Source organism: Ambystoma mexicanum, chromosome 8 (genome assembly GCF_040938575.1).
Source record: "Ambystoma mexicanum isolate Mex_15411 chromosome 8, UKY_AmexF1_1, whole genome shotgun sequence".
NCBI classification, from domain to species: domain Eukaryota; kingdom Metazoa; phylum Chordata; class Amphibia; order Caudata; family Ambystomatidae; genus Ambystoma; species Ambystoma mexicanum.
Genome location: NC_090929.1, coordinates 1,029,835,251 through 1,029,856,745, shown reverse-complemented (window position 1 = coordinate 1,029,856,745; position 21,495 = coordinate 1,029,835,251). Strand labels below are relative to the sequence as shown.

Here is a 21,495-nt window from a genome sequence, read left to right as displayed (position 1 = left end):
CAAGGGGTGAAAGGTCGTGTTCCATCGTTTCCCGTGATATCACTTTGGGGTGAGGTCAAATGACATCACTTCCTGTGATGTCAGAGGTCAAGTGCCTTGTGAGGTCACTTCCGCTACCCCTGGCATTTTGATGAAATGGCGTCCCTGGAGCTAAATCTAACAAAAACGACTACAGATATGTTACCTCACACCCAAGTTAACAGTTTGGAAGAAACAGAAAATCTGACATGAAAAACAACAACAGTATTCAAAAAGCAGGGAAACCAGTACCTGTGTTTGTGCAGAAGGAGAACCAGCAGCCAAATGTAGCAGAGTACAACGCCACACATCTCGGTCATAGCAAAGGCCCAGGGGATCCTTGGAACACTGCAGAAGAAAGAAAGCAACCATGTCACCAGAATGTAGTCCCCATCAGGTGTTATCGCCGAAAATGGAGCATCACCCCAGAACAAAATGCAGCCGTTTATTTTATATGAGGTCGGTCATTGCTCTGTACGCAAAAAGATTGTGTAAAGACAAAATGCTCCATGGTAAATAATTTAATCCAGGAGAGTGGACAGAAGTGCCTACCCCAGTCACTGAATTCTGGTGACAAACCACCAATGACCTACACCTCACAGGTTACCCATGAGGTCAATGATTCTAAATCATGGACACCAAATTTAAATACCAAGTGTTAATCACTGGATTCAAAGGATTTTTAAAAATGGACCACAAATGTTTTAACGCTGGTTCCCACAATGCTGTATACTTGTTGGGTCGGCTATACAACATTTGTGCCATGCAAAATACTTTAAAGGCCGGCCAAAATTATGCCCCTAAAGCAAGCTATTAATTAGATCTACAAGTTCTTCAAACCCGGTGATCCATTCTAGAATAACCCATTCTAGGTAAGCAAGCATCGTCTCGGATTAAAATTGCCATTTTTGCCCCACACAGTGGATGCTGAGCAGGAGTGTCAAAGAACCTTGGAGACTGCACACAGATGGAGCGGAAGAAGAAAACACTGGCACCAGTGTTCCAAGGCATTTCTGCTTGGCAGATTTCTGACCATATTCCATGATTTACACAATAGCTGTAGTCACGCTAACATAGAACACATTGCACATCACTCCATGGACATGGGCTGGTTCAGAGAGCTTCATCAACCGTTTCCCAGATTAGTACAGGGAAAATGCTGACACTAGACTCAGAAAATCCATGCATATATACACATTAGATCTCGCAAAATCTACTAGCCCCCTTGCATTGCAAAGGAGATATTATGGTACTCTACAGGGGTGTTAGGTCTGGAAAAAATCTGGGGCTACGCTACTGTCAGAACTCTGGGCGAGCTAGCCTTTTGGTTTTAGCAGGGACATCAACTGCTACCCCCGAGGTCTCCCTTACTACCCCTGAATTATAATTGTTTTAGTTTTTTTTGTGCATGCTCTTGGGCTGTGGCCAGCACCATGTGGCTCTTTGCTTCTGGAGTGGCTGGCTTTCTTTTTCAGGCCTCTTAAAAAAAAACATACAAAAAAGTCTAACACTTTCAGCACTGACTCTAAATAATAAAGAATAGGAATAACAAATAACGTGTCTTTCTGGAATTATACACAATAATTGTTAGACTCATTAAAGTTTTATTTCAGGAACACTTCGGGGGCGATTCATTGATGTAGTCTGTTCTTAAACACCTCAACTCAGCCTTTCATCCTTTTGAGGTCAATAAAGGAGTACCAACACAGGTTCGGTGATATTGGATGTATATTTTTTTCTATACAAAGTGCTTATTTGGCCATGGACGTCTGTTTGCATTCACATTCATTTGGTAATACGGGTCTATACACACTGATCTTAATGATACATACGGTGATCCATTCTTGTATGAAATGTACATCACATACTAATTTCGTAGTGTACTTTGGAACAATGCTGTGATGCCACTTCCTGTTTTGTCAAGGGGTGAAAGGTTGTGTTCCATCGCTTACCGTGATATCATTTTGGTGTGGGGTCAAATGACATCACTTCCTGTGATGTCATCAGAAGTCAAGGGTCATGTGATGTCACTTCCGCTACCCCTGGCATTTTGATGAAATGTCGTCCCTGGGTTTTAGCCCCCGAACTTCTATCCAGGGCTACAACTAAAAGACCCGGGGCTATAGCCCCCGCTGTCCTCCCCAATCCCCCAGCAACACCTCCACTACTCTATCTTGCTGGCGAGTATAGGAATGTTTGAAACGTATTTCCCATTTACTGCAAACATTCGGTTTGCAAAAATGGCAAATAAAAGGTTTCACCATGTAGGACTTGCCTATGTGTGGCAGCATCGCACCAAAGATGAAGTGCGCTTATGGGGACATACACCAATTTACAGAAAGTACTGGGGTAAATAGGTCACCCATCACCATGGGGGCAAAGTGCATTTCTCATAGGTTGAGTATGTAAACTAAGACAGTTTCTCTGCAGGTCTAGAGGGATTCCAAAGAATTTGAGAGGTCTGATCTGTATATGTCCTGGTGCAAATAAGACCCATGAATAATTGGGACATTGTAAGGGGAGGTTGGAAGAAGTTGGCAGCACGTTTGAAGCATTGACCAGTATCCGATTGGGGATATAAATATCTAGCCTGAGAGTATAGGATATATAGCGCAGATCCAATTGAAAAGAACATGCATGAAAGTGGTTTACAGGTGCTGTCAATGAAAAAAAAAAATAGGAGATTAGTTTGCTGTGTGCGATTTAACACGAGCTTATTAAGTTACACTTTCAAGACAATACTTTGACTAAGCCCTTTGTGTTTGAGCTACTTTGACATTGAAGCATATTTAAAGTAGAAATGCAATTAACAGCCTGGCTACAATGCAGTCCGACTCGGTCCAGAAACAACCATCAACATCAGAGCTCGGACACTAGGGGCGCACGAGCAGGGGCCGCACAGGAAGCCTATAGTCTGCGCAGATCATTGTTCTAAGTCAAGTGGCGAACCATCTGCTATTTCCCCAAAGGCATGGCCTGTCACCTGCTCGCAATCTGCCTGGGACAGAGGCGAGTCCAGACTTTGCAGGTCTGCCCGCAAGAGAAACTGCTCACAAACCTCGGAGTTCAGAAGGCAGACTGGAGGGGATGTTAATCTCCCAGTGCATAAATTAAAGCACTGGGTAGTACTGCGGCTCCCGCAGTGGTCTAGCAAACAACTTCTCAAGGCATACTCTCGTTTCTGCAAACCATTAAAATAAGGAAATTAGTGGTAAATCGCTGGGAGACCATTGTCCCTTTAGAGGTACAGAAGTTGGAGGGGTGATTAACCCAAAGGACTTTTGTATGCTCATATTACTTTGCATGCTGCAAATCATCCATTTCACTTAATTTTGTGATTTCTGTCCTTTTCAAGGCATCTATATACACCAAACTTGCCACTGAAACCCAAACCGCTAATATTTGTACAAACTACTGCTGGTGCTGGGAAGCTATGCGATGAAGCGCCTCGATCACAGATGAGGCTCAAATCACAACTTGGCCAAACTGTGCGACCCTGGGCAAATAATTGAATCTCATGGTCTCTGATCTCCAAAAAATTGTGAGCTCCTGGAAGTGATGTAGTTGGCAGTATATGCCATTAAACTAAAACCTTGCTCATGTTTCACTAGACTGCAGGGTTTCCCCCATAAAAATCATAATAGTGACCATTCTTATATTGCCCCCACAAAGTTATACCACCTTTGGCTAACTCATGACAAATGCACACGATACACTAGTATTAGACGGATGACACTGCTTCAAATATGTCTTTCTGTGATGTCACATGTGATGTCAACAAATATGAAAATTAGGGGGTTGAGAGTCCTGCTGCACTAGACCTTTGACACCCTAGGACCACCCCACGAGAGAGATCTAAGATCAGTGCCCTGTATGTCTAACAGTGGCACATTTTTTTCCTCCAAAGTTTGTGGTAAATTACAATTTACCATTAATGTTACAAAAAATTGGATGTGGGGGAAAAGGAGGGTCATGGATGATACCACACGGGACTGTGCGCGCCTCCGACCATTTGTATATGTGTAAACTGTTTGGCAAACCCATTTTGTAAAGTTTGCCATCCTACGGTGCATTAGCCTTCAATCTACCCTACAGACGCAAACTCAGCTTAGTACTGGTTCATGGACCAGCACTCTATAGGCAGTACAAGTAAGACAGCGACCATGCCCAATGCAAAGTCGGGGAGTGTTTTGCTTCCCATCCTTGCATGGTCCATTTAGGATGCAGGCTGGATTACTGCAGGCTGAACGTTTGTAGGGGATGCTTTGTGCCTCCCCGTGCCGAGGCCCAGGGGTAGGGAGAGGGAGGTGCTCCGGCCCTACTGAGCATGTGCAGAAACGAGGGAGGTCTCCATGCTTTCTGGTGCACAGGAGCTGAAACATCACCACAGAAGGTGGCTTCTGGGGTCCAGACGAGGGCTGCAAGTAAGAACATTTATGCCTGTAATTGTGCTTGCTTACGTGTGTCCCGGGCAGGGAGCACGCCTCTGATCTGGGGTTTGGGGGAGGCTACAATAGTGCATTGGCAGCTAGTCTGGATGCATTTCCTTACTGCAGCATTGTATTTATAATTGCCATCAATTGTAAAGCCAACAGTGTTCTTACGTTGCCATACTGGCCCACATTGCTGCAGCCAGCCTGAACCGATTAGTGCAGCCATACTGGCCTACATTGATACCAGTGTGGACAAAGTTGCATTACTGTGTTATGAACGTTTTTACTGGCAAAGCCAACAGGAGTATGTTCTCACAAGAGGATACTGGCATATATTGGCAGAGACAGCATGGGCATGTTTTCTTAAAGAATTACTAGTGTTATGAGTGTTAGGCAGAATCCTGTGCAGTTAGTTCCCTTAGGGAGCACTACACAAGATTAGGACTACAGGTGAGAGCAATAAATCCCCTTTGGTATCAGTCTGTACCACAAAGATTTAGTTGGTAGCTGTGGCTGAGCAGTCAAGACTCATCTCAAGAGGGAGATGAGCAGTATTCAGGGTTTACACAATAGGCCCACTAGACTATGGAACAAGGAAACACTGACCAAAGCTTTGTATTTAGAAAGTATATATATATTTATTTTATACACTTCTAATAAAACACATGTATCACAGTCATCAAGCAAGTTAAATTAAGTCAAAGGAAAAGGAGCAAGTTACTTACCTGTAACTGTTCTCCAGCATGGGTCTGGCATGCTCATGAATATTCCCCGTCGTCAGGCTGGGAATCCTCGGTAAAGAAAAAAAATTAAAAAAAATCAGTATCTGTTTCGTTTCTGATTTGTCTTTCTTAGTAGTAACCAATCACTGATCTCTGGGTCATACTGCCCACAGCCAATGACTGTCCTCTCCCTAAGCCCCTCCTCTGGCAGCCATCCTCAGATTTGGTAGCACGTAAAGTGGCAGTTTGACCAAGTGAAGAGCCGCAGCGGGGAAGGATGGAGGGTTCGCATGTGAATCCATGCCAGACCCATGCTGGAGAACAACAGTTACAGGTAAGTAACTTGTTCCTTCTCCAGCATGGGGTCTGGCATGGATTCACATGCTCATGAATATAAGAATACATAGCAGTACACACATGCGCAACCACGGGTGGTGGCAAAAGGCTCAACATTAAGCATTACATAAACTCAACATCAAGCAACTCTTACCTCCCCACCAGGACTACCTTCAGGCGAACAGGTTGCGCAGCACTGCTTGGACGACTCTGGACTCCTCCCTGGAATCCCGGTCGATGCAGTAGAAAGGTGTGCGTCGACCTCCACGTAGCAGCCCTGCAGTTGTCCAGCAGGGACACACCAGACAAGAACGCCGTAGAAGCAGCGATTGCTCTGGTCGAATGGGCTCTCAGAGGGCTGGGCAACAGCTGGTTTGCCAACCGGTGACAGTGCATGATGCACCCGGAGAGCCATCTGGAAATGCAAGCCTTCGAGAGAGCCTTCCCTTGGTTCACAGGTCCAAAATTCACAAACAGCTGTGATGTCTTCTGAAAACTCTTCGTTCAGTCCACGTAGAACTTAAGTGCTCTAGCTACATCCAGCGAGTGCAAAGTCCTCTCGGCCGGCGACGAAGGCGACGGGAAGAAAACTGGTAACACCAAGGGCTCGTTAAGATGGAAGTCCGACGGCACCTTGGGCATGAAGGAGTGGTGCGTCCTCAGCACCACCCTTGTATCGTAAAAAGTCAAGTATGGGAGCTTGCGGGATAGGGCCTGAATCTCTCCCACGCGTCATGCGGAGGTGAAGCCACCAGAAACGCGGTCTTCCACGACAGGAACTTCAAAGGAGCCGAATGCAACGGCTTGAATGGCGGCCCCATGAGCCTGGTCAGCACCATGTTGAGCTCCCACGCCGGGGCTGGAGCCTTCACCAGCGGGAACAATCGGAACAGTCCTTTCATAAATTCCTTCACCAGTCGATGAGACCACAAGGACGGCCGTCCTGTAGTTCTGGTGTATCGGGAGATCGCTGCCAGATGTATCTTGATGGAAGCGTGAGCTAGTCCAGCCTTGGCCAGCAACAGTAGGTATGGTAGCATTTGAGGTGCCGTAATCCGTAGAGGGTTGATCTTCTGTGCACGGCATCAGACAGAGAACATCTTCCACTTATGTCCGTAGCACTTTAGAGTTGAGGACGCCCTGGCCTTTGCAAGAACCTCTCTGCAGTCAGCCGGGCTATCATACCCTCCAAACTCTAGTGCTGCAGGAGCCAGGCCTGCAAGTTCAGCGACTCCGGGTCGTGATGAAGGATGGCGCCTCGTTCTCTGGAGAGAAGATCTGCGTCCGTCGGCAGCTTGACCGGTGGGGACGCTAACAAGTCCAGAAGGTCCGGGAACCAGATCTGCCTCGGACACACCGGTGCGACGAGGATCATCATGCACCAGGACCACTTGAGCTGGTTGATAAGTCGGAGCAGCAACGGCAACGGAGGGAACGCATATTGGAACAGGCCGTCCCAGGGGAACGAGAAGGTATCACCCATGCTCCTCGGCTGGGGAAACCTGCTGGCAAACCTCTGGCATTTGGAGTTTGTCGCCGTCGCAAACAGGTCGATCTGGGGTTTGCCCCATCGCTGAAAGAGTCGATCCACTTGATCCTGGCGTAGGTCCCACTCGTGGCACGAGCGCAGCTCTCTGCTGAGTCGGCAATGGTGTTTTTTTTGCCCTGCCAGATGAAACGGCACCAGAAACATCCCTTGAGCAAAGGCCCAATGCCACAGATCCTGGGCTTCCTTGGATGGTTCCGCCCTGCTTCCGAATGTAGAACATCGTGGTGGTGTTGTCGGTGAAGATCCTCACAACCTTGCCCTTGAGGGACGGGAGAAAGGACCTGAGGGCCCAGAACACTGCACGGAGCTCCAGGATGTTGATGTGGATGTGGAGCGGCTTCTCCTCCGGGAGCCAGTGGCCTCTCGCGTGAAGATCTCCGGTGTGCGCTCCCCACCCCTCCAGGGAGGCATCCGTCGTCACTGTTAGCTGGTGGGCCGGGGTCTGAAAGTCTGTCCCTGCCGCCAGATGAGCGTGGGTGCCCCACCACCGGATCGCTCGTCGGAAGGTCTCGTTGAGATCCTGTCCTCGAAGCTGCCCGTCGCTTGGATCCAGCGGGCGTCGAGGAACTCCTGTAGAGGGCACATCCGAAGCCTGCACAGGAGCACAAGGTATATGCAAGAGGACATCATCCCGAGGAGGGACTTGATGGACCTCACTCTGGCCACGTCCGTGGCCAGCAGACGCTGCACCTTGCCCAGGATGGCCTTTGTCCTTTCCTCCGACGGCGGGGCCAGACGAGCCACTGTGTCGAGCTGGACTCCCAGAAACAGTGCGACTTGCGAGGGGACCAGGTGGGATTTCGGGAAGTTGATGGAGAACCCCAGGTCCGTGAGCAGCTGGACGGTCTTCGCTGTGTGTTCTACGGCGAGCTCCCTTGTCCCTGCATGGATGAGCCAATCGTCCAGGTAGGGGTAGACGTGGATCCCCCTGCAGGTGCAGCCGCGCCGTCACTGGTGTGAGGCACTTGGTGAAAACCCTGGGTGCCGACTTCAATCTGAACGGGAGGGTCTTTAATTGGTAGTGCCGTCCTAGGACCACGAACCTGAGGAACTTTGTGTCCTTTTAGAATGGGGATGTGGAAGTATGCATCCTCCAAATCCAACGACGACAGGAAATCGCCCTCCTCCAGCTGTCCCAGCACGTGCTGGAGGGAGACCATCCGGAACTTCTGTGCCTTGATGTACTTGTTCAGCCGTCGCAGGTCCAGGATGGGCCGCCATCCTCAGGTCTTCTTTTTCACGAGGAAGTACCTTGAGAAGACTCCGGAGCCCCGGAGCCTCTTCGGGACGAGCTCGATGGCACCTTTGAGCATTGCTTTTACCTCCAGTAGTAGTTGAGGGACGTGGTTTTCCTTCCTGGCCACGGGAGGAATGCAGGGGCACTTTTTTAGAAACTCGAGGGCGCCCAACGGTCGGTGGAGATGCTGACACACGCTGACTAACTTTGCCAGCCGGCCTCCCACCGGGGTGCTTCGGTGGGGGCCCCGACGCCGCGGTCAGTTCAGTCTTGCTTGGAGGACGCCTTGTCCTCCCTGGCGATGACGGTGGGATCCACCCGACTTGCCTCGTCCTCTGTAGGCTTCTTGCGACGAGGAGCGGGCTGCCTGGCGGTACGTAGAGGAGCCACCGCCGAATCCCTTGGAGGCACCTTGCTTGCCTCCGGAGTTCCGAAAGGGCCCGAGCCGTCTCTGTGTCCGCCTTGATGGCTTGGAGGGACTCATCCACTGTTTTCCCAAACAGGTTGTTCCCGTCGAAGAGCATTCCAACACCTTGGTTTGTACATCCTGGCGGAAATCCGTTGCCTTGAGCCACCCTCGCCGTCTAAGGCAAGCGCCGTTGCCTAGCTGGCGGAAACTGGTGTCGGCAATGTCCGTTGCCACCGTTATGGCATGGTCCGACGCCACCTCACCTTCCTGCAAGATCGCCAGGGCCTCCGCCCTCTTATCATCCGGTAGGAAGTCCACCAGGGGGGGCGATCTTGTACCACAATTCCCTGTCTTAGCGGGCCACGATCGCAAGGGCGTTGGCTGCCTTAATCGTTGCTGCTGCCGACGAGATAACTCGTCGTCCCATCGCATCCAGCTTCTTTCCTTCGCCGTCCAGCGGGGAAGTTGGCGTTGAGGCCGATGCCCCCCCACTTTCTACTTGGCCGCCGCTGAGATGACCGAGTCGGGGGGTCTGTTGCGCCCTAAGGCACAGGGGGGCCGCGTCGGGGACCCAGTACCTCTTCTCGTACCGATCCCTCTTAGCAGGCGTCATAGATGGGTTCTTGAGAAGGGTGAGTCCCTCGTCCCAGATGTCATCCAGCAGAGGCACGGTGAGGACAGTCTTCCTCTTGGCCTCGTGCCGTTGGTAAAGGAACCCCTCCTTCTCTTCGGGGCAGAGCTGGAAAAGCTTGGATGCCCTGGCAATCATAGCGTGGAAGGACCCAATCTCGTCGGGCGGGGAGGCCCGAGACAGAGGCGATGGGAGATCCGTCCCGTCGTCACCGCCGTCGTCGTCGTCATCCGTGCCCTTCGTGGCCGTGTCCGTTCCTGTTTCATCCCCAGGGACGGGGGACGGAGGCAAAGGTTGAGCAGGCCGAGAGGGCTGAAAAGGCGGGGCTGGATGGGTCCGTCTCCTCTTGTTTGGGGGACTTCCCGATGGGCCTGGCTCCTCCGTCGGTGGTAGGGGCAATCTCGTCCTTATCTCCGTACAAAAGGATTGTATTGCCAACAAAATGGCCGCCGAGTTGTCCTGCGGCTCCGGAAGCGACGGGCGTGACAGATGACTTGGAACCTCGCCAGCGCTCTCGCCATCCTCTTCGTCAGGATCCTTCCCGTGGGACCGAGCCTTTCCAACGCCCTCGTCAAGGCCCTCCAAGACTTCAACCAGCTCCACCTCGGAGGCTGTGTCCGTATCCACGATGACCACCGCCCCCCCTTCTTTTTCCGCCAGGGTCTTCACGGGGGTCTTCTCGATGGGCCTGAAAGAGGCTTCCCTCCGCAGTGGCAGGGAAACTCTGGGCCCCGAGGGCGCCTCCACTGATGTAGCCTCCACAGGCTCGTCAGGGCCGCTGTGACTTCCTCGATAGAGGCCTTAGCCGGGTGAATCAAGGCCTTCACCACCTTCTGTGGGCCTGTGGCCTTCACCTTGGGGGGAGGGTCACAGTCTCGCTCCCCCTCGGCTGGATCCTTCGAGCACGACCGGGGCCTCTCCAGAAGCTTCGCCAGGTTCTCAGCTTTCTTCTTCCCCAAGCGAGAGCGTTGGCTCGTGGTTGATGGCGCCGGGGAGGATGCACCCTGCCTGGCAGCCGAGGAGCCCAACCGTTCGGTGTTCCCGGTGCCCGCAGACTCGCGGTGCTTTGCCTTCTGTTGGGCTCCTGTCGCCGGGGCGCCCTCACAGGACTTAGAAGACCGCTCGGACTTCATCTTCTCACCCGACGGGCTCTTTCCTTCCAGCCAGTTGGAGAGACGAAGAGGTCGATCCTTCATGGTCCACTCCGACATGTTCCCGCAAAACGCATAGCCCTTCTCCACGTGCGTTTTGTCCTCATGAAGGCAGTACAGGCATTTCTAATGCTCGTCCTCCTTGAACACATTCTGTAGCTGGCATCCAGGACAAACCCTGAACAGCTTTCCGGGCGTCGAGCTTCCCTTCTCCTGGGCCATGTCCGGGTAGGCCTCAGAAACTTCTGGACTCCTCCAAGAAGCGTAACTCGACGAAAACTTCACCCTTGAGGAGCGTAGAAAATCGGAAACGGGTCCCCATTGATCGGATGGAGAAACCGTGGAGCTTGAGGCTCTGTTTAATCGAAAAAAAGAGAAAATCTCTTTGAAAAAAAGCACGAAAACGCAGAAAAGCTCGAGAGCTAAAGCACGAGGACTCCCAACACTTGAACGTGCAGTAAAAATCTGAGGATGGCTGCCAGGGGAGGGGCTTAGGAAGAGGACAGTAATTGGCTGCGGGCAGTATGACCCAGAGATCAGTGATTGGTTACTACTAAGAAAGACCTATCAGAAACGAAACTGATACTGATTTTTTTCTTTACCGAGGATTCCCAGCCTGACGACAGGGAATATTCATGAGCATGTGAATCTATGCCAGACCCCATGCTGGAGAAATATACACACTCCAAAGTTAAATTGTAGACCAAGTGAACCAGAGTGAAAACTGAGCAAAACAGCACAGTGACAACTACACACAAGGGATCCTCTAACAATTCCTCAAAAGGGAGGGAAAGCACACGTTATCTAGAAATAGGTTCTTACACACCCTAGCAACACTTCCCATCAGTTTGTGAACCAGTTTAGGCAAGGCAGTACATCAGTATAAGCAATACTTTAATGAAAACTGAGCAAAATGGCATATCACAAGTTTTAAAAATGGGAAGGAAAGGTTAGTTAAAAGAAATAGGTGCACCACACAGTTCTAGCTGAGAATCAATCTAAAGAAGGCAGATCTAACAAATGTGACCAGAGTCAGTAGGCCTGTGCCAAAGTCAGTTGGTACAGGGCAAGGGCCCAAGAGCAAAATGTTATTGCAGCTGCAGTCAAGTCTTTGGTTAACGAAGTGGAAAAGGTGGATGCAGACGTTGAAAAGACAATGTTAAGAGAGAGGGGCGGCCAACCCAACAGGTAGGTACAGGATTTAAAACACCTTTGTGCTACCGCAAAGAAAGGGCGGCCTGGCGGAACAATGTACCTTAAAATGAAGAAGTGGCTCCTGCGGTGGCGGTTGTTCCTGGTAGTTCCTACAGTTCGGGTGATCCAGCAGAGGAAGAGAGGCTCTCATCGTGGAGGAAGGCTCGAGTTACTGCACTACCCAGGGATGAAACCAGCCACGGTGATGCCCAACGAATAAAAGGTACGCTCCTTTAAATCGCGGTCCGGGTGGACTGGTGCCTGGCTATCCGGCCTCCGAGTACAGGGTACGAGAGATTCGACCAAGGCAGGTCCGGGAAGGCGATTGGCAAACTGGTTTTCCCCACCAGTTCAAGGGAAGAAGGCTCTTGCAGGTGAAGATCTTCTCTCGTCGTGTGGAGAAAAGTGGTGAGACGCTGCAGCAGGGCTTCACCGGTGGTTCAGTTTGTTGCAGATGTCTTTGGCTTCTCTCCTCTTCGGCGTCTTCGTTCCAGTGGCGACGTCTTGCTATTCCAGTCCTCAGGACCCTGCTTTTATGCAAAAAGATCCCCATTCATACAGCCTAGCTGTCACTCACACAGTGGACTGGTCATATTGGCGGGAGACTTTCCAGCCTATCAGGATAGAGTGTGACATGGGTTGCTGAGGAAACCCTGTCAAGGGGTCCTACTCCCCTCCCACACAATGTGCCCACCCCAGACTCAGTGGCGCTGAAAGTAGGGCTTCTCGGCAGAAGCCCACCAAAAGGACGAACAAAGGATCCCCGACCTGGGTTAGGAGTTTAGAGGAAGACACGAGAAAGAAGTTCTATTAAATTTCTGGCAATGGAAACCTACCGGAGTAAAGTTAATGTTAACACACCGGTGGTGTGTGTTAGAGGCTGTCGGAAAAAGTGGTAGCCTCGAACAATGGGAAAATCCCATAGGGAAATATTTGTGGTTGAATATTTATGGTAGTAACCACTGCCACCAGCCAGAAACTTTTGAGAGAGGGACTGTACGGTACCTTCTCGAAAATGAACATAGGGGAAAACTATTAACCCCTTCCAGTATCTCCATAGTAAGATGGGTTGTACTGGTTTAGTTCATAGGATTTGACTAGTAAAGTCAATGGGGACTTTACATGCCCTGGGAGACAGTAGTCAGTCCCAGGGTATGGAGTCTATGTTTGGGGGTCGCTACGACACCCCTGTATCACTGCACTGAGGGTGCTGTGTAACACATGTGAATAAAGATGGTTCCTATGGGGTTGAGAAAGATCCAATAGGCATTAAACACAAAAATAGCCTAGAACACATAGCAAAAATGCCTAAGAGTGGGAAAAAAAAAAAAAAAAAAAAAAAAAAAAAAAAAAAGAGTCTCACTCTTAGCAGGTAAAAAGAAACAAACCCTTCAAATCCAGCAAAGCTGCTGGGGGACTCTGTAGGTAAGGCAAATTAGCCAAAGAATGCTTTGCCCATTGTAAGGTAGAATTCTCAAACATGAGTATATTCTTACATGGGAATACTGGCATGGCAGCAAGCATGACAATGTGTTATACTTATACTGGCATATATTGTGGGAAAAAGCATCACACCCAACAAAAACAATTGCAAAGCATGTGGATTTTTACCCAAGGTCTCAAAGAAAGTGTGCAGTCACAGACACCACGTTAAACAATTATTGTTTACACATTCAAGGGGAGAACCACCCCGTTTCAACATTGTTTGGTTTGGGGTCCCTAACTACGATTGGTCCCTCCCACATATTCGTGGGAAACATGTATGGCTTTCCAATTTAAAAAAAAAAAAAATTAAAAAAAAAATCGACAGTCACCACTGTATATGATTAACTTTGGTGACTAGTTTATTCTCGATTTGCGTTAAAATAAAAAATGGAAAGCAAGAGAATGGGATTATTACCCACAAGGTTTTTCCTTTCTCTGCACCCAGTGTGCATCCTGCAAAATGGACACTGGATGGCAGTATCGCACAGAAATTCCATAAAATGGCACAGCAAGCCAGAAAAAACCCGCACGCAGCACGATATCCGCAGGTCAAGACAATGGCAAGATGTAAGCATTACACATAAGCCGATCAACATTAGCGTTTTTCCACAAGAGAGATCAACACTCAATCCTACTTCAGGGTAGAACGACGAAGAGCTCCAATTTAAAACCCAACCACGCGGTCAATTCTCGGTTTACCAATAATGTGCCAGTGGCTTATTTGTTGCTTTTCTGTCTTCCTCCACTTTTAGTATACTTGCATCAATATTGGGAGGGCTCTGGGCAGTGTATGCACTATATAAGCAAAACATTTAAATATGTTGTCCTCTTCATCCGCCTCTACTGTCCACTCCTCCCTTCAATCACCAGGAAAAATTTCAGCATTTTGAAAAGTTGCCAGGGTGGAGTAGACGCGAAGAGGCTAGAGCTGGGTCAGAGTCTGGGAATTTATGGGTAGGACCGATGGTTGGGCCAAGCACGAGCCGAGCCTGGGTTATGACCACGCGAAACAGGGGAGGGGCCTAGATGGGGCTGGGGCAAAAATATGAGCTAAAGGGGTTGGGGAGGCAATACAAAGGAGCTAGAGGGACAAGAAAAGGGGCTAAAATGGACTGGGCAAGAACACGGGATGTGGAAGTAATAGGAGCTAAAAGGGACTGGGACAAGAAAAGAGGGTAAATGGGCGTTAGGGCAGTTCTTCTAAAGTTCAACTAAGGGCTTCATAAAACCATACATCCGAGGCAGTATACAAAAATCCCCTCTTAGTATAAGGCTGTACAACCGGAGAACATTTGGTAGCTTAGACAGAGCTGCTAGGCTCATTGTAAGAGGGAGAGAGGGCTGTAGCTTGGTACAAACAAATTAGAGCAAGCATATGGTCCAAAGTAACACAAACACTATGTATTGTAAAAATAAAGGGTTTATTTAAATACAAGTAGGCCACGATAAATCTTGGGGAAGTAAGTACTATCCCATCTCATATGCACAATTATAAAAAACCAACTCAATACTTATGGGTTACAACCCAAAGTATAACCTTATTTAGATTACAATAAGCAGTCCAGGTGAGTCAAAACTACTTTTAGAATACAATCAATTCAAGGCTAGTAAACCCTGTCAGTCATGCAGTGACACTCAGTTACAGAAATCACTTAATAAACCAACCCAGTTACAAGTGTACATCATGTAATCAATATTACTTAGTAGAACTAGAAATGTAATTTGCCTTAAACTAAGTATGAACACTACTTTAGAATGCACTAAGCAATTCAGGTAAAGGAAATCCAAATTACAGTTTAAGGCACAATGTATTTCAAGGTAAGTAATGGACCTTATGACGATTTTCGAAACGCTCTAAAAGCAGTTTAAGGGAAAGCACGAACCCGTGTTACAAGTTTTCAAGAGCAACAGCTATTCAAGCCAAGTAAAGAACCTCATACTTTTAACAGGGGCTCCAAGCAACTCAAAGACAAGTATGAACTCTAAGACTGTTCCAGATCTGTACAAAGCAGACCACGGAAAGCAAAATGCAATGTTACACTTTAAGAATGACAATCTGTTATTCAAGGTAGGTAAACCCTATTGGTAAGCGTTTCCACTCATTCAGTTCAGAATAATAAACAGTACCAACACTTCTTACTTTTTCATGTTGACTACTTAAACAGTAGTGGCACGCACCCACACCTGTTACAGTAAAATGACAGTAATGATAGTTCCACTATTTAACTAGTAGTTGCTTGCACAGGCACTCTGGGGCAAAATGCATACAAACCTCTTAATTTGCATATGGATTGCACCAACAAAAATTTGATACTTGGAGGCACTATGGAAGCGACTTTAGAACAAGTTGCCATAAGTAAGCCAAGTGGCAATAGGTTGTGGTGCAAAATACCTAAATTGCACTTTTGTTATTTATGGAGCAACTTCATAGCGGGTTTTAAAAAAATAAAAATAACAGCACAATATATTAACATAAACTCTGAAGTGAATCAAAGAGCTGCAGATAAGACTGTGTGATTAAATGATCTGCCCGGGATCACACACTTTGGTTAAAAGGTGAAACCGGGATGTGGACACTTTAAGCAAACTGAGCAATCTTCATAGGTTTAGTTGATAGATATTTATTAAGGTTTCCCTTTGCATTTCATGTGCTTAACTAATACTTAATTTAAAGCAATGCCTTGGAAGCAAAGCACAATACATAAGAAACTACCTTTTCTTAACTTTACACTATATACATCATTATCGAAATATTTAATATGCTAATTAGAGTCCTTATTTCATTGGCTCTACACTCTATTATTCATACGCCACACGACAACATGTTTACAGTCGTGACGTCACACGCGTCAGCAACGTGATGATGTCACGCATATGACGCATATTCAAACGGCCATGTTTTTCAATCACTTACACTGCAACATTCGAACACTTCCCTACTGCATCTGCAGCCATCTAGTTGCTTGTAAGTATATTCTATATTCTGTTCTTTGTATTTTTCTTAGCTAGACATTCCCTCTTAGCAAGGGTCTTTATTTTCCTGCTTTTATCTTGCTCCTCTGATATAGACATACAGAGCTTCTACCGTTCGATTCTGTGAATACAACTGATCTCAGCGGATCTCGCCCGAGCCGGACAGCTGATTCTCACGTACACACCGCTACTTACTTTGTACTCGAAGGAGCACAGACCACACTAGTAAGTGCTTCTACTTTTAGTTTTGATGATAGTTCATCCAAATGCGAGAAACCTTTCCTTTACACTATTCTGTATCTATATATTTTCTCAGGTGTGGTAAACCTTCATTGAACCACATGGTGAACACGCGGCCCTCTTCCCACTTTTTAAGACTTAGGAAGGCACACTGATCAGCACACGGTATGCCCAGTTCCCAAATTACAATGTTTATTTGAAATACACTGTTTTTTGATATACTTAACATTGATTCTGTTGAATGGTCGACCAAATCTCTAGACAATTCTTACCGTCTATGAACCACTAAAGCACCTACAATTTAGGTTTTGTACAAATGTACTTTGTTTGTTAAAAAAAAGGCACATTGTGAGAAAACAGCTCAGGTTCTTTGGACTGTATCACAAATGACTATTTAGCCAGAAGGTGATTGAATTTGGATATCTGCATAAAATTATGGATCTAGATGATTCAGATTTACTGATATATACAGATGTGTTTTCTTCTTTTGAATATTTGTAGATTGATGAAAATTGAATGAACTTTCAGCCCCTGATGAAGAGAATGATCTCGAAACGCGTTGGGCGTATATGTTTTGAATAAATTCTTCTTTTGAGAAAAATTTGATAAAGAAAAAAGACTGAGTATTATGTATGAAATTTGCATCTTAGACATACAGAAAAGATATTTACTTTAACTGAAACAGTTATTCCTACTACTCTAAAACTACTGGGCTTATCTAGCCATTGATAGTGTGCAGGGGACGGGAGTTCCCCAACTGGGAACTTATTTGTGTCTTATTGTATTGACAACCCATATGCCAGGGCTGTGGTTTCTCCTCTGCACCTTAAATTTGTTTATTACATATCCAAATTGAATGAACTAATATTTTTTACCTATTTCTACATATTTGGAGTGCATGGTGTTCAAATCCAATTGGTGGTTTAGTTGTATTCTCCCCATCCTTCATGCAAAGTCACAATAGCATCATGCAAACTAATGTTAGCCTAACAATTCCCCCCCTTGATAAAGCCATAGTAATTCTTTCATAAAGCCTGCCGTATTATGTACCCTGCTCAATTCTGATCACTCCCTCCCATGAACATTTCTAAAGTGACAAAGATCCCTGCTAATAGCCCTCCTTCCTCACACCAGTGCCTAATGGCTCACGGACCTTGGGACAATTCCTGGCAGAGGGACAAGTCTCCCGTTCAGAAGTGGTCAGGTGTCAGGACATTGATTGTGCTGAGAAGATATTGCTCAGCACACATTGTCCTCTCAGCGGGACACCTTTCCCATTGGGCACCTTTGAGGTGCCGAACCGGGGGGTGGGGGGGGGGGAGTAAGAGGTGTCCCAGTGACGAAATTCCTGGTCAGGCTCTCAAAAGAACCTGTGGGGGATGCAGCTTTGCAGCTTGACCCCCCCCTCCCGAAACAACCCCCCCATCCAGTCCCCCACACGGTACGCCACTGCCTGTAGGCATGGGTGCCAAGTTTTGATTCCACCTTTATAAAACCCCTTTACCAGCAGGAATTGGGGGAAAAAAAGACACAGCATTTATAGGCAGGTCTAAACCTATAACAACTCAGCAGCAGTCGCCTAAATTGCTGGGCTGTCTTTGCAGTATTCTGCTTTTGTAATTCCTACTTCCCAGACAGCTCGACCACAGACAGTTTGGCCTGTCCACCACCTACCCCCAATCAAGGCTGACCACAATAAGGCAGTCCCCCTCCCCCCTTAGAAGTGAGAAGCACTTACGAATTTTGCAAGATGCATGTTAACACTTCACTAAGCCAAAGCCAACAGGAAAGGAGGCCAGCCGGAGTGATTCAGAACAACATGTCAATCAATCCGGATTCTTTATGGTTGCAAAATGACACTCCAGCCCCGTTGTTCAAAGAGAAAAGAGAGGGGGGGCACAAGTGCCCCTCTGCCTGAAGGCATTCCCTTCTTAATGTTCTTTGAAACATGGGAGTACAGTGATTTGTCTGCACATCGTGCTTCAAACAACGTTTACAAGGTAATATGCTGATTTCTGCAGCCTTGCTTCTACAATTACTAGAAACTCGATCCTCGCCTTTCCCTATATTGATAACGGGGACAACTACTTCAAAATAAGACACAGAATTAGGCGAGGTTAGGCAGGTGTGCCTGCAGGTTGTATTATCAAGAGGTTGTGTGTTATCAAGTGTCTGGAAATAATATTTCTCCTGCCCGATGATTGGTAGAAGATATATTCTTCCCAGCCATTTGCTAATGATCAGAAAACACAGCCTACAGTCATAAGACCTTCTAAATGTCTTTGAAGCTCCTGACTGCAGCAGGGCCATGGCTCATGCAAGCCCATTTCAATCTGATGTTTGGGGGCCCTTAGCCTGGAGCGGAGACAAAGTCTGAGGGCGCAAACATTCTTTATACATTTTTTTTAATGGGTTTTACAGTTTACAAGAAACTTTTACACTTAAGTAAATTAGAACAAATAAATGAAAATGAAATAGTACAACCAAATATACATTCTAACGAAGACAAAGAAATACACCAGAGGGAGGGCTGGGGCAGGGGTTAATACCACAGATTATCACAAGACTGCCAAACAGTGGGGAACTGAAACACTAAACGTCCAATGAAAAGCTATTAATCCTTCAGCAGCAAGGGTCTTTTCTGAAACCACCCACCTTAAAAAGGCAACAAGGTGATAACCCTTCTACATACAGAGGAAGCCCAAGGAAAGTGACAGCCTGAAGGACTCCAGCAAATGCAGCTTGTTATGTGTGGAATGTGTGTACTGCAAAGTATGCATTTAAACTATGGAATATAAGTATGTTGCAATGTCATAGGATTCCTGACTGCCAACGTGGGGACAGTTGCTGATGGACCCTGCCAGCCTTTGACCCCTTTGAACCGAAAAGGTTAAAGTCCTGACGCCTCCCGTGGACTGCAGTGATTTGCTGCCGTCCCACGCTTCAAAGAGCATTTAGAAGGCATTTACCTGCAGGCTGCATTCTCAGTGCGGGCTATAAAGTGTCTGGGAATAATATTTCTTCTGCCCGATCATTGGCTGGAGATTAGTCCCAGCCATTTGCTAGAAGTTGTCCCACACGGATAACAACCTGCAGGCATGAGGGCTTCTAAACGTTGTTGGATTGTGATAAATGAATTGTGCCTGAACTGCAAGGTTAAAAAGCCGCAGAGATTACTGCTGTAAAACATTTTATTGTTAGTTGCAACTATGCCTTATTTAGGCCATTGCCATGTTGCAATTAATTGCTCATCACTTTAAAAATAAAGATATAAAAATTGCTAATCATTTAGGGTGGATTGCTAATCAATTGGTTTTTTTAATTAGCAATTTTCGCTAATCAATTTTGCAAAACTAATTTATGCCTTGCAGGTATTGTTACTTACAGGCAGGTACAGATACTTACAGGTATAAATGTTCAGATTATGTACAATTCAAATATATATGCAGTTCCAACTGTTATTTACAATGATGGTCAGTGTCAACAAGGCATAGGGTAGTGTGACAGTTGTGACAGTCTAGCTAGCCTTCTGTCAAATTGAGATAGGAGATATATCTCTTTCTAAATTGTGGATAAGGTTGGTCTACTTTCAGCTCGTGAGGCAGGGCGTTCCAGAGTTTGGCAGCCTTCACAGGAAAACTATTGCCACCGATCTTGGCGAGTCTAAATCTCGGTACCACGAGGCAATTAGCGTCACTGGCTCTTGTTGGCCTATTAGAGATTCTTCTCAACAGTTTGTCTATTAAGTAGCTATGGGCAACATTGTTTAAGGCTTTGTGGGTCAAGTAGGCCATTTTTAGCTGTATTTTATTATTATGGGTAGAGAGCCACTTGTGTTGACGTCTGGTCAAGGCAATGTGTACTCTTGTTTATGCCTAGTGCAGCCCTTAGGACGTTATTTGGCAGAATTTGTAACCTCTGAATAATTGCTTTGTTAGCTCCACTGTAGAGAGCATTGCAGTAATCTAACCTGGAGAGAAATAATGCTCTGGCTAGGATAATGCAGCTGTCATTTGACAGTAATGCCTTGCCAGCTCTAATAAGCTTACATGTGTAGGCTGTGGTAGAGGTCAGAGAGTTCACTTGTTTATCAAAGGACATAGTTGAATGACGGTAAAAGCCAAGGGTCGTTACCTCCTTAGACACCCTAATGATATTACCATAAATGGTGAATGAGGAGTATTTGTGACCTAATTTATTAATGTTGGAGAGAGAGCCTAGGATTATCAACTCTGTCTTGTCATCATTCAGGCATAGACCATGGGTGGCCATCCATGCCTGGATAATGGGATAGATCCTATTCACCAGCGCAAGGTCCTTAGCATGATCCCCAGAAAGCAGGAGGAGAATCTGTGTATCATCTGCATAGTTAGTGTAGGTGATACCCAGAAGGTCCAGATCATCGAACAAAGGTTTGGTGAATACGTTGTATAGAGAAGGGGAGACGCATGAGCCCTGAGGTACACCACACAGGATCGGGGTGGAGTCCGCCGCTGCTGATGGGGGGGGGGGGACACCCTCATAGTTCTCTCGCTCAGGAATGATTCTATCCATATGACAGCCTCTGTGGAAAAGTGGGCTGCCGAGTACAGGTGCTTGCAGAGGACCTTATGATCCACCAAATCAAATGCAGCTGAGATCAAGTAATAGGAGCAGTGCTGACTTCCCGTTATCTCTCAGCTCATCAATTTGTTTTTTCAAATCAATCAAGGCAGTTTCTGTCCCCTGTAGAGGGCAGAAGCCAGATTGTCTAACCCCTAGAAGCTTATGCAGCTCAATGTATTTTTGAATCTGTGTATAGGCGACTTTGTCGAGTATCTTCAGTAGAAATGGTACCGTCATGATACAGCGGTAGTTGGTCGCAATAAGTGGATCTAAAGTTTGCTTCTTTAGAAGTGGGAGAACACAGGATGGTTTTAAGTTGGCCGGGATGGTGCCGGAGGAGAATGAAGCATTGATCAATTTAGAGATAAATGGTGAGAGGTCTCTAGCAGCATCTTTTATGATCTGTGCTGGGCAAATATCTCCTTTGCAATTGGATGGTTTGAGGGATAAAATCATTTTTTCTACCTCAAAACAGAAGTTTTAGTAAAGCGGAATCTATTGGTCTGGGCAGT

The 21,495-nt window shown here is 46.9% G+C and overlaps 1 protein-coding gene across 4 annotated transcripts in view; it reads right to left on the bottom strand.

The window, feature by feature from the left end:
- Positions 1-21,495, bottom strand: part of SAMD8 (sterile alpha motif domain containing 8) — a 477,816-nt gene that overhangs the window by 118,305 nt on the left and 338,016 nt on the right. For all 4 annotated transcript variants that reach the window (XM_069610976.1, XM_069610977.1, XM_069610975.1 and 1 more), the window contains one exon: positions 271-366. In XM_069610976.1, the coding sequence (XP_069467077.1) occupies positions 271-366 (96 nt within the window). The remainder of the gene's footprint in view (positions 1-270; positions 367-21,495) is intronic.